Here is a 14237-nt window from a genome sequence, read left to right on the forward strand (position 1 = left end):
GAAGCAGACTGCCACATCTTTCTCCTGTGGAGCCGCTGGTGGGTTCCAACCACTGGCCTTTCAGTCATCAGCTGAGTGCTTTAACCACTGCACCACCAGGGTTCCATATGTATATACAGTATATGTATGTATGTATATCTACACCACTCCCCCCCAAGTCCTCATTTATCAAGGCAGACTTTCTAAGCTAGTAGTAATTTGAAAATTCTTTGAGGGAGATCCTTTTATTTTATCTTAGCTAAAACATAAAGGTAGAAAATACCAAGTCAAGAATGTAGGAAAAGAGAATACTTTTGGTCACAGCTGGTAGTGTAATACCAAACTTTTATTACTTAAAAAAAAAATTTTATATATATATATATGTTTCTTTTAGCCCTATTGAACTAAAGTGTGATATAATTAAAGAACGATAGAATTTTTACAATTATACTCAAATTAATATTACGTTTAAAAGTTCGATAGCTTATTCTAGTCCTTTAAAAGATGCCTAACTTTTCTTGCTTTTCCCCTTTCCTGATATGTTTCTAGCTTAAGAAGCTCTTACTGGCACCAGCCAATACTCAGCTAAGTTATAATGAATGCAGTGGTCTCAGTACCCAGAACCATGCAAACCATAATCACAGGATCAGAACAAACCCTGCAGTTGTTAAGGTACAAACTTTTTGATACACGAGGGAGGTAACAAAGGGTTTTTGCTTGAAGCTGTAAAGCGAACGCTGCATCTATATGTATTAATTCAGCTGGGATGCTGCAGCTGCTTCAGGATGCGGAAACAGATTATGAACCGGATTTCAAAGAGCAGTGCTTGGGCTATTTAAAGTAGGAAGTATTCGTTTGTGCTTTGTTTCTTGAATGATTGGAATAGAAGCCCCACCGTCTGTTACTCCTTGCCCACTGTATTAGTACATGCAGCCGTGTGGGCTACAATAATATCTACCAATCAGCTGGTGTTATCTATGAGTGACTTTAAGATACAAGATTGCTATTTTACCAGCTGTCTAACCTGAGAAAGATTGCTCTGGAATCACCGCAAAAGATCTATCTCTGCCATTAATTGGATGGAGTGCTGGCAATGACATAATTCGGTTAGCAGGCTGTATTAAACAATGTTTGTCTTGCCGTTCACTGTGAGTGAAAACAGAGCGTTAAGGGGTACTTAAGAGAGTTGTGAATACTGGGCTCCAGCAATAAGCGGTAAATTAAGGTTTAAACCAGCTTTTTCTTTTTTTTTTTTATTCACAGTAAAGGTGCTGTAGGGTCTCGTTAGTTACATGTTGCTGAGTAGGAACATTGAAATGTAGGAGAAATGAAATAAAAAGCTGCATAAATGTCATTTAGGAATTTTAAATGTAATTTTCTTTCCTTGTTCTGCAAACAATTATTCACAGCTCATAGATCTAGTACACTTAGACTGAACACTTCATTGAAAATCTCATCTCTTCAGAAAGCCTATATCCATTCTGATAAGGTTCAGTTCACTAATTTTAGCTTTCTTTATGCCTTGTTTTTAAGACCGAGAATTCATGGAGCAATAAAGCAAAGAGCATTTGTCAACAACAAAAGCCACAAAGACGTCCCTGCTCGGAGCTTCTCAAGTATCTGACCACAAACGATGACCCACCTCATACCAAACCCACAGAGAACAGGAACAGCCACAGAGAAAAATGCACGTCCAAAAAGAAGCCCCCCGCACAGTCGCAGGCGCAACATTTACAAGGTAGGCTGGGGACCAAAACGCACTGTGAGTGAGGGTGCCCAAGGCAAGGAAAGCCAGCACAGAGGCCAAGAATGCGGAAACTTCAGGCTTCCATTTTCATGGGTGTCTCTTGGAGAAAAGAGAATTCAGCACTTTATTACAGAGGTGAAAAAGAAAAGAAAAATCCTTCCCTGGCCACAGGTGAACATATCCTATTCAGCCGATATGCAGTCTAATTCACAGTCTCCAAAAGGCGCTTGAAATGTTAGCTGCAGATGGGAACCAAGGGGAGTTGGGGGAGGAGCGGCAACATCAGATGAAGTTTATATGAATCTCTGAATTGCTGAGATAATTGAAGTCCTAGGCAAGCTGGGCAAACCAATTCATTACAGAGCTTTTATTTTCTTCCCCTCCAGTAATGGAAAAAATGAGGTATTGTTGATTTGCTATATATAACTTAAGAACTAGTAAATAGCATTTATGCAGCCCCTCCTGATTCTGAAGTGCAGTCTTCCCTTTTTAGACCCCATGCTTCGCTCACAGAGTTTATTTTGTAAATAAGGCTTTGGAAATTTCTAGGAAAAAAAAAATTTTTTTTTTTTTTTTGCTTTCTATTTAAAAAATATTTTCTAGATTAAATTAAACATCTGGGTTTATTTTCATTATCTTCCTTCTTTGCTAGAAGGCTGAAGCTTCTGAGGCCAACTGGGGTGATTTTGGGAAAACCTCTGTTGGCAAAGTGATAATTTTCTTTCTTTTTGGCTCTTCCCCATCAATACGCTCTAGTCTTATAAGCCCAAAGAGAGTTTGTTGAGAGTTGCTCTTGCTTTCAAATATGCCAGCTTCCATGTTAACCCTACTTCTAACTTATTCTAAAATAGCAGTTATCAACATCCACCTCTTTTTTCCTTTTGTTCCCCCAACTTCCCCTTCCACCTGCAGAATCACAAGCACTGATTCCATTCTGAGCCATGATTGCTTCACACGGTCTGCTGCTGTTGCTGGTGTTTTTCATTAGTATTTCCCAACGTTTCGAGTTTGTCTTCCTCATCCCTACCTCACCACAAGCCCTGGATATTCAGGAACCTTCTTCTAGTATTTTAAAAAAGCTCCTGATTAGGTTTTCCCTGGTAGATATCTCAATTCACTGCCCATCCTTTCTGCTAGTAAAGGGAAATATATGTAGTGAAATGGACCAACTTCTCTTCTACCCAGTTTGGCCCTCAGCCTACCCACTGTAATAATTTTTCTACGAGCAAAACCAGCCATGCTGTGGAACTCCTCTCCTGACAGCGTTGAAGGCCTCAGGTGAAGGAAAGACAGCTAGGCTTGCTCTATCCAGTGAACTCAAGAATTCACTAGGCTGTGCTCTGCCCCGTCCCCATCATGTGTTCATTTTTTGCCCTGAATTTAAAGTCCCCAGCCTGATGCGGTCAGTGAACCCAGCACAGTAGCACAGGCTTTAAATCTTTTTGTTGTTGTTGTTGGTCCATTTGGGTTTGGGGAGTCCCTGGGTGGTGCAAACAGTTCATGTGCTCGGCTGCTAACCCAAAGGTTGGAGGTTCAAGTCCACCCAGCGGCACCTTGGAAGAAAGGCCTGGCAACCTACTTCCGAAAAAATCAGCCATTGAAAACCCTGTGGAGCACAGATCTACTCTGATACACATGCGGTTGTTATGACCTGTAATCAACTCGACAGCAACTGGTTACTGGTTTGTCTTTTGAGGTTTTTATTGTTTAAATTCATTCACCAGTCAATATTACTATAACGTCTATAAACTATGGCAATGAGGAATTAAATAGGCATATTGAGGAAAAAATTTTCTCATGCAATCTTCTTTGCATGAGACCAGTTATATGTGTATTTCTTAAAGTATATGTCTGTGGCATGGCACAAAAGACTTACCCCAGGACAAAATCTGTTGAAAAAAAAAAAGTCCTGTAGCTATTAAAAGCCTAAAAGAAATAAAACACAACTGCCTACTTAATAACCAAAAGGAAATACTCAGCTTCAGAGATTATTTCAATTATTATTTTAAATTAAAAAGTAGAAAATATTTCAGCAGTTATAGACAATACCTAAGAGGGTCTATTGAGGTTATCTTTTTTAATGTGTCATACCTCTTTTCTCTCTGAACTTCATATGTGGTCTCTGTAACATTATGGGGTCAAGCTCTTTTCAGTTCCTGTGGATAATTGTCCGGCCTTTGGCCTGTGTTGGTGCCCCATTTATTCATCCATTCACTAATGCATTCAATCATCAAAAACACCATGATCTGCATGAAAGACATGCATTCCTGCCCTCAAGGAGTTTACAGTCTCTGGTCTACCAGTCATTGGCCCACTGTTTGGATCAAGCTCTCAGTAAACCAAATCAGTACTGCTCTAGGGGCAGCTTTTGTGGACCTGGACTTATTTAGGGATTAGGTTCTCTATGTGATTTGGGGACTGTATCCTTCCCATGGCTCTCATTTTATGTTTGTGTTTGGTCTCATTAAGTATGGTTGCTGCCTATTCCTCTCCTTCTATTGCCTGCAATCTTACCTGCACCTAACTATCAGAATTTTGGGTGTCTTCCTTGAGCATTCAGACAGCCTGCCCCTATACCTTGAAAATTAGAATTTTGTTGGCTCATTTTCAATATATAGTCATTACAAGACATCATACTTAGTTCATATCTGGTTGTATTTTCTACAGAACCTATATGAATTACCATAATTATTAGTTCAGCACCATGAGTTGGAAAAGCTCCTTTCATAAATGTGTTCTTTTTGAAAGGCTCATTATATTAAACATACTAAAAAAATTAATGTCAAATAAGCTCATTTATCTGTATATATGATAAAGCCAATAAATCAGTGCATTTAATTTGTAGAAGACAGTGTGAGCTTCTTATTTCTGGATGCACATTGGGCAGATGATATACCATTCAATTGTTTAAACGCTAAATTTACAAGTTAAATATATATATATACTATTTATCCAAGTAAAGTACCTAATTTCAGGTAATTTGGACATAAATTATAATTTCACATTTCAAAGGTCCTTAATTACTGGGTTTGATTAATTTAATATCTGTTAAATGTAATACATTTTGATAATAGGAGAAAGGAAACATATTCTTGGTCAACTCTGCTAGCAAGTAGTTTATGGCCCTGGAAATATCGTTTAACATCTTTGTGTCTCAGATTCTTCATCTATATGATAAGTAAGTTTATTCCAAAGGATTTCTTGGTTTCAAGCCTATGATATTCATTACATAAACGACTACATCTTGACCATTTGAAAGTAGATATTTTAATATCAAACATTGAGGTGTACTTACATACATATAAATAAATTTTCATAGATAAGCATATATATATGTATATATATATATATATAATACATAGATATATATCCCAAGTACATTTCTCATTATGTTTTCCCTGCCGTCTGTTCAAAATACAAGACTGCCAAGGAGAAGCAACTGAAATTTTGGAGTGAGAAGAAGATTCTTACTCCCCCCTTCATAATTGGGAAATGCCTCCTGTAGGAGGTAAGATTTAGGAAAGCATAAAAGAAAGAAGGCAAGCTCTCTCTGCAAGTCCGTACGTCTCTCCACTGATAAACATAGCATCTTAATTTAGTCGTCCATCAGATTTGGGGATTTGAACCCTTTTAAGCCATCTGAGTTAATGCCCACAACTTGCCATAATCTGTCAATTAATTTTCAGTCAATGGAATAATTGTTGCTTGAGCTTTGCCCTCAAAGAAATAACCTATTCTCAGAGCTAGATATAAAATTATACATTTTAGGAGTAAAATCAACTGAATATTCATAACGTTCTGTTGCTTTGTAGTTACTCTGCTGTTTTCTTGTCTAAACAAACCGTGTACTATATTCCAAATTAAAAGGGAAAACATTATATCTCTCTGATGGTATGATGCAAATTATGTCTCCTTAACAGGGGTGGTACATTTTGAAGAAAATTCTGTTCTAGTATTTGTTTTCAAATGATAGTTGACTGATGCCAGTGTTGTTTGGAATTTGCTTTAACGTAATGGACTGTTGTCTGACTTTGATCCAGTATTTAGGGAGTTCCTTAGTTTAATCTTCCAGTTTTCTGGTCAGGTTTCCAACTTGACTGAAGTAGAAAGAAAATAAATCTAGAGGACACTCAATGTTTCATAATTAGTTTCTTTTTTTTCCCCCACCTTTAGCCAAACCAACAACTTTATCTCTTCCTCTGACCCCCGAGTCACCAAAGTAAGTATTAAGAAATGTAACCATTTTCAGAAAGGGAAGGGGGTTCTAATACATTTGGCTACAGCAACTCCATTTCAGTTTGTTTTTATAAATGTGCCATATCTTCCAGTGACCCCAAGGGTTCCCCATTTGAGAACAAGACTATTGAACGAACCTTAAGTGTGGAACTCTCTGGAACTGCAGGTAAGCCTTCCATTTCACTTGGAACTTATTTGCTTGTTTGTGAAATATGTCTTAGATGATAGTGTTGCCGCATTCTCTATTTAACGGATGATTATTAACAAGGAGTACACACAAAATTGGATAAGAAATTATCTGTAAATATGTTCAGTTTTTTTTTTTCTTTTCTTTTTTTTTAAGCATAGGCATTTATTGTGTGTCAAACTTAGGCCAGACCCTTTGATGTAAATTATTGCTTTGGATCCTCAAGTAACTGTATTTCAGATGAGGACACTGAGCCTTGAGTAAGAGAAGAAATTAACATTTATTGAACTCTCAGTAAGTGTACAGGCATGTAAGTGGTTACCATTGACTTCACAACAGCCTCATGAGGATGGTAATAGTCTTCTCATTTTAAATATGAGGGGATAAGGTTCAGAGATGTTGGGTAACCTGCTCAAGATCACACAGCTAGGAAGCCAAGAGATAAAGTTTGAACCTATGTTTACTAACTGTCAGTGCTTCACTTGGAATATTTCCATACTCTGCTATATGTCTCACCATTTTCATATTTTTCCAGCAAAGCAGAAAAATGAAAAAATGCCCATTCATCAAAACAAAATGTTCTGTTTTTGAACAAGAGCAATTTCCTTCATCATTTTGGACTTCTGAACTCATTTAGCCAGTCTTTACTTCACACACTGAAGAAGAAAGAGCTTTTAAAAACTTGAACTAACCCCTGAGATACTTACTCATCTGAAGAGTTTCTAGGCAGACTTCTGAGTTGGTTGTAAATGGTGGTTTTGTACTAAGAGCTTTGGGTTTGGGTACCTGAACTTTACCACAAAGTGACTCTTAGGATGTTTGAACAAGAAATTCCTTGGCTCTGGCCATTGCTGATAAAGGTAAAGGAACAGTAGGTTAAACAAGACGCTTTCAACCAGAACTATGGTGCCTACACACACTGTGGTCATTGTCACTTAGTTTCACACTTTGAGTTTACTAAATTACCTCCTTATGAAAGGTCTACTGCATGATTGCATGATTTGGTCAAGCAGTAGAGTAGTTAATTTCATGGTGTATATATATGTATATATACACACACACACACACACACACGTATATGTGTGTGTATGCTCACATACATGTACATATATACATGCATATGTATATGTGTACATATTATACACACAAACATATTCACTTATAACCATATATAACATCATTTCTTAAATAAATTATATTTCACATATATGATTATAAGTTACTTTTTTATGTGTATATTCTATGTCTTCTTATCTGACTAATGAGAGTGAATAGTTGGTGAATTTATTTAAAAAGTTGATTAAAGCATGTACACTTTTGTAAAGTTATTTTTGCTTGAAACAGATAAATATGCATTCAAAAATCAAATTTTTGGTAGAAGACAGAGACCTTTACCTCGATATGAGGTGTGCTAACTAGGGATCCATTCATCATGCTTGTGCAAACCACACTAATGATGTATTATAGATAGTATCCACTTTTTGTTTCTTGCTCTTTGAAGGTAAATAATTAAAGACATTTGTGTGGTAGTCTTGAATGTAAAATCCTTATAGATTTGTATGATTTTTCCCAGTGTTTTCTGATAACATTCATCTACATCTAATGTGACAGCATTTGTGGTAGTGACATATTTTTATTAGGTCTCTTTTACAGAAGCAACTCTTTCTATAGTCATATTACATTCATTTATATAATATTTTAATATATTACATAATTTCAATCACCAGTACAATGGACATTAACTGGTTTGTGGAAATATACTACCCCAGCTCTTGGTAAGGACTCAACTGAAAGGAATCTATTAATTAAGACTTACTGTGGTCATTAGTCATTTACTTTGTGAGAGAGATGAGAAAACATCTACAGTATATATCAATACCAAGCTTTTCATTAAAGAAACACCTTTTATTATTCTCTGATAATAAAATGATATAAACTTCTTATGGGAAATGAAAAAAAAATGTAAACTAGTAAAAAAATTATTAATACTCCTATGGTGTAAAGATATTAATAGCATTGTTTTCCATGGATATTTTATACATTCGTGATCATTTTGTGTATGTATAATTTTGCATCCTGATTTTTTATTTAACATTTTAATAAGAAATTTTCATATCATCACAAACCCTTTATTATCAGGGCTTTAGAGTACTGTATAATATTGGTTTGAGTAGGCACAACATTTATTTAATCATACTCCTATTGTTATACGTTTAGGTTGTTTTCAAGTGTTACCATTTTGAAGTAGCACTGCAGAGGGAATCTTAAAAAAATGTTTTAATCTTATTGTCTCAAAATAAATTCTTAGTGGGTAGTCATGGTGAAGAAAAGGATATAAATAGTTTGAAGACTTCTGATATATATTGTCATATTGCTTTCCAAAGGATTATTTCCATTAGCACTGTATGGATATACTTACTTCATCACATCTCTGCTAGCATTGAGTATTTTTGTTTTTAAAGTGTTTTATTAATTTATGGATATGAGTCTATCATTTACATTGCATTTCTTCTATTAGTGAGATTCTGGTATTATATTTAAAAAAAAAAAAGCACTTCTTTTTATTTTCTTCTTGCCAGAAGTTTGAATATTTCTTTTTAAGAGCAGATACTGAGTTTTAAATAATTTAGATATAATTTTGAAAGGTTAATAGCCTACAATCTATTGAAAGACATTTAGAGATTTATAAAAGGTACTTTTTTATTACTTGGAAACCTTAAAATTGTATACAGTAGATTTATTCCTGTCACTGAACCAGCATTCATCTTATTAGTTTAAATCTTTTATTCTTGGTAATACTGAAATCAATGAGGTACTATGGAAATCAGTTTACCAAAATATTTTTTATCCTATCTGTTCTGTGTTGACAATATAGCCTGGTGGGTATACAGCAAATGTAAGAAATAGAAAATCATCTGTAAAAAATTGAACATAGTTCTTGGTTCACAGTAGGTACTAAATAAATGATCCTTGTGTTTAAGATGCAGGCTTGTAATCCCACTGGGAAAATAACACATATTGTATAAATAGCATGAAAAAATATTATTTATAATTTTTTGCCACCTTCTAAGATAGGTGTGCCCTAGGTGTGGTGTTTAGTTTGTTGAGCACCCTGGTAATAAATGTGAAGATGCAAATTGGAGAAGATGAAGTACAGCCAAATTGTACTAAACAACAGAAAGAATTTAGAGAGATAGGAAAGCACGGGGAGGAGGCGGAAATTGGAGGATGCTGAAGGAAACTGGAAGGAGAAATTTGGAACCTGCCAGGCCAGTTATGTAGAGAGGAGATAGAGGAGAAGATTTTGTTGTTGTTGTTGGATAGAGATACTCTGGATTTGAAATGCTATGTAATATGTGGTACCCATGATCTCCATCTTCCCTAAAAATCTTCAATAAAATCCTTGTTTCCCAGTAGTGCTTGGTAGAGGGTCTTTTCTCTTGGAGGATGTGACAAACACTGATCTGTGCCTCAGGAGCATCACAAAGTGAGAACAGAAGTTATCCAAGGGAGTCCTGTAACATGACTTCAAGTTAAATACAATGATTATGCAAAAGATTAAAAATAATTACAAAGACTGTTCAGGACTGAAAGAAACATTAAGGGTGTACCATTGCCAAGTGAGTGATAGAAGTGATCGTAGTAAGGACTTTGGAAAAATTGAACTCTTCTGCAGGCTAAACTAAGGAGCCCTGGTGGCACAGTGGTTAACGTCTCTGCTACTAGCTGAAAGGTTGGTAGTTCAAACCCACCAGCCGCTCCACGGGAGAAAGATGTGGCAATCTGCTTCCGTAAAGATTACAGCCTTGGAAACCCTATGGGGCAGTTCTACTTTGTCTAATAGGGTCGCTATGAGTAGGAATCGACCCGAAGACAACAGGTTTCAGCAGGCTAAATGGCTTTGGGAATCCTTAAGAGGGAAGAATATTTGAGTCAGATTTTGAAGTATGGAGGATGGAAAAGGCAGAAGATATTACTGGAACAGAAGCAAAAAGGCAGGAAATCAGGGAGTTGCTCAGGTGACAATATATTTGGTATGGGCATTGAAATCAGTAAGGAACCACCAGTTGGAACACCATCTTTCCTCCTTAATCTTTGATTTCTAAGACTCTTGTCTCTCTCCTTCATCTTTTTTTTGGGGTGGGGGTCTCATTTCTTCAGTTTTAAAGTCACATTCATAATTCCCAAATGAAATTACTGTCCAACTCAAAGGACTAACGTATAGGTTGAAATGTAATTGCCACTCTTCAATCATTTCTGACATACAAAAATGGCAATTTCATATGGCTCAACCTGTAATAAAACGGTTTCTAAGTAGCACAGCTCCAAATAAAAGTACTCAATTATAATTTTTTTTAAAGTAGACAGCATAGCTTAATTAAGCTGTTCAAAACCTTGACTTTGGTGTTAGTCTGGAGTTCATATTTTGGTTCTTCTCCCGTCTAGTTGTATAATCTTGGTCAAGTTCCTTAATTTTGTAAGGTTCAGGATCCTTATGTTTCAAGTGACAATAATAATAGCACCTGTATCTAACCAGTCACTGTGAATATTAAATGAGATAATGTATGGAAAAAGTATAGCCCAGTGGACTAACATACATACACGTTCCATAAATATTAGCTTTTTAACTACTAGTAGTGGGCTACCTTCATCTACTGAGTTCATTTTGCCTTGCTGCTCATCGTTCCAACTTTTGTCTGTCTTGTTCCCTTTTATTTATCTTGCTGTTACATTTTATCTGTCATTCTTATATATCAAGTCGCTTATTCTGTTTTTTTTTTTTTTTTTTGTGGCAAGATTCTCCTACTTCCTTGCAAAGTTGAACATATACTGCTTTTGTTGAGGATCTGGGATTTACCAAATCAAGGTAGAAAAATCATCTCTTTGATATCCTCTTAACAATAATTACTTCTACTATTACTAAAATTTCTGGCAGTTAGGCACTCTCTAATAGGCACTATATATGTATTATAATTTTGACCCTGCAGCCATTTAATTGTTGAGGAAAAGCTATAGGTTGAATCCAGCTATCTGGTGGTTCAAAACAGGTCTATCTGGGTACAGACTATGTCTCTTTCCTGAAGCCTGGATTTTAAAGATAGTAGTAGGTACCTATGATGTTAAATAGGTTTCTTTTCTCTTGCCAAGTGTCATTGATTGGTATTGGCTGCCAGGAGCATTGTGTTGAGAAGGTTTCTAAGACCACGTTTATACTCTGTGGGACTGTCATGGTGAATTAGTGATATCTGCCATAGACGCAGCAGGGGGTGGAGAGGGTAGAAGCAGCAATCATAATGTTGATTTGTTGATTCTTGTTCTACACAATTTATTTGTCGGAGCAGAGGAAGTGGATCAAGCTGCTGCCCAGGCCTTCTGGTATCTTCTTTTTCATTACGCTTACAAATTTTAGTGAAATTTTCAGAACGTTTGAGTGGAAATGTAAAGAGTCAACAAAATTCTAAGACCTCCAGAATAATCCCTCCTGCCCCATCTGCAGTGTCTTTGGAAAACAGGAGGGATGAGATAGAAGTTTGCTTTATTAGGTATCGCCAGCTGGTCTGACTTCTTTGTGATTGTCCTAAACTAGCTCATTTTGGCTGATAAAAAAAACTCTTTTCTTTTACAGGTGTAAAAACTAATTTGATTTCAAAATAACTGTTAGTAAAGCAAGATGAAAGAAAAGAGAAAGCTCTTTGGGCAGAAGGCATTTAAATCTATTGCATTTGGAGATTTTCAGAGTGCTACACTTTCTAGTTTCTGAAATGGGAATGGCAAAGCAATGTCAGCTCAACCAGGTGATGATTTTAACCAGAAGACATGAAGGAATTTGGTGAGGGACCAAATTGACTAACTTGAACATTTCATACACACACATGGGTTTTTATTTGTTTATTGTAATTTACTGTAAAAGTAATCAAAGACATATAATTAAATATAACTATTGTATAACTGATTAAGACAAAAAAGAGGAGAGAAAAATAATCAGCAATAATACCACCACCCTAACACATCTGGGCCTTAGCAATGTTTTTCATCCATTGATATAGATTTTTTCCACATGGTTTTGATCATAATGGACATGATTTTGTGTCAGTTTTATTTTCACGTAACATTTTCCCCTGATTTAAATTAGCAATCTTTCAAAGTAAATCTCAATGGACATTTGCTTTAAAAACAAAACAAAAATCAGAAACACTTATTAATCAATTAATTTGTAACTTCTTTAGTCTTATGTGGATTTTTATATAGTTATTTCTGGATTTCCTATTTATAATTTCATTTTGGTGGAAGGAAAATCGACAAACAGCATAAATGTGCTTTACCCTTTGGGTACATACTTCTTTTGTATATGACGTATCTTTCGGGAAATAGACCAAAGCAAAATATGAGCAGTAGTTTGTAGTTTTAAAAGGAAAACCAAAATGAAAGTGATTTTGACAGGTCATATAATCCATTCCGGGGCCTGATGAATCCAGGAAAGGGAAACCCAACAAATTCTCTTTACAACCCATTCCAATGTTTGGCAACTCTTACGGTCAGGAATTCCTTCCATAGTTCCACATATCCTTCATTTTTTGTTTTTAATTTCATTCTTCTTGACCCAATGTCTGCAAAAATGATTACTTTATTCCTCAATCTTCTTTTCTGGAATTTGAACTACCCCATTTCTTTTAAGCGAAGGATAGCAAAGCATGTCTCCCATGTCAACTTTGGGGTTTGGTTGTAGACACCTGGATGCCAGATTCTTAGGCCACCCCTAGCTCTGTGGGAAGTGAGTTAGGACCAATCAATAATATCTTCTATGAAAAGGAGTTGGGAATTAGGTACACGTGATAGGAATGTTCTGTCAGGACAGTCCCCGTCTTCCCCTCCCCCCATCAGGACTGATGTACAAAATATTTAAAAATCAGTAAAGGCAGAAGCAGAGGGCATTAGTGGTTCAGTGGTAGAATTCTCGCCTTCCATTCAGAAGGCTAGGGTTTGATTCCTGGGCAATGCACCTCATGGGCAACTACCACCTGTCTGTCAGTGGAGTCTTGCGTGTTGCTATAATGCTGGACAAGTTTCAGCAGAGCTTCCAGACTAAGACAGAGGAGGAAGGAAGGCCTGGCCATCTACTTCTGAAATCAAGCAATGAAAACCCTATGGAGTCACTATGAGCAAAGGCAGTGGCCTATGCATGATGGGTCTAATCTGCAACGGATCATGGGGATGGTGCAGGCCAAGGCAACATTACATTCTGTTGGGCATGGGGTCTCCATGAATGGGGAGCCAGCCCAAGGGTAGCTAATAACAACAACAAAGGCAGGGCACTCCAAGTCACAATGGACTAATGCCAGCTATAATACCAAAGGAGGCTCTGGGAGGCCATGGATGTGCAAGGTTAACACTTTAGTTCCTGGATCTTGGGGAGTTCCACTTAATCCTGGGGGAGGGGTAAGGAGGACACTGGAAAGCCAAGAGCTATGGCCTTTGTCCATCAAATATTTTGACAACTGGTAGAGCAGTAACAGTTTCTACAAAGTAAATATCCTCACTTCCTACGGTCGCTCAACCACTAACTCCAAGTCCCTGAGGTCTAAAGTATGTGCATAGAACAGGTGACACACCTCTCTTTCCCCAGTCATCCCCTTTGGTACATTTTTAAGCAGATGAGAAACTCATCATTGTTTTTCCTTGAGAAATACCTGCATGGGCATGGGACACAAGTAAAACCCTACTCTTAGATAAACTCCAAAGTAAGTTGCTGAGTTAACAGTAGATTCTGTTAAATGTTATAAACTCTTTAGAAAAGAAAAAAGTCCTGCTGAAGTTGTTGGGCAGATAGTGGAACACACACGCAGACACAAAAACCAAAACAGTGCATTCACCGTTTATCAGAGTCATTCAATTAAACCAACAAACCCGAAAGAGAACTCTTCAAAGGAAATTGTTTTATAGCGCATCATGTAAAACAAAACTTGTGTTTTTTTTTTTTTTTTTTAAATGGCTGTTTAAAAAGATGACTGTAGCGTGTCCCACTTCTCGCGGATTTGCTGTGCAGAAGTGCAGAAGGGTGAGTGACGGAGAGGTACTTGTTTATTATAG

At 36.6% G+C, this 14237-nt stretch overlaps 1 protein-coding gene across 4 annotated transcripts in view; it reads left to right on the forward strand.

Annotated features, from left to right (window-relative positions):
• Window positions 1-14237, forward strand: part of PPARGC1A (PPARG coactivator 1 alpha) — an 804378-nt gene that overhangs the window by 765176 nt on the left and 24965 nt on the right. For all 4 annotated transcript variants that reach the window (XM_004375139.2, XM_004375137.2, XM_023730245.1 and 1 more), the window contains 4 exons: window positions 529-651; window positions 1513-1717; window positions 5900-5945; window positions 6055-6128. In XM_004375139.2, the coding sequence (XP_004375196.1) occupies window positions 529-651; window positions 1513-1717; window positions 5900-5945; window positions 6055-6128 (448 nt within the window). The remainder of the gene's footprint in view (window positions 1-528; window positions 652-1512; window positions 1718-5899; window positions 5946-6054; window positions 6129-14237) is intronic.

Source organism: Trichechus manatus, unplaced genomic scaffold (genome assembly GCF_000243295.1).
Source record: "Trichechus manatus latirostris isolate Lorelei unplaced genomic scaffold, TriManLat1.0 scaffold00034, whole genome shotgun sequence".
Taxonomy (NCBI): Eukaryota; Metazoa; Chordata; class Mammalia; order Sirenia; family Trichechidae; genus Trichechus; species Trichechus manatus.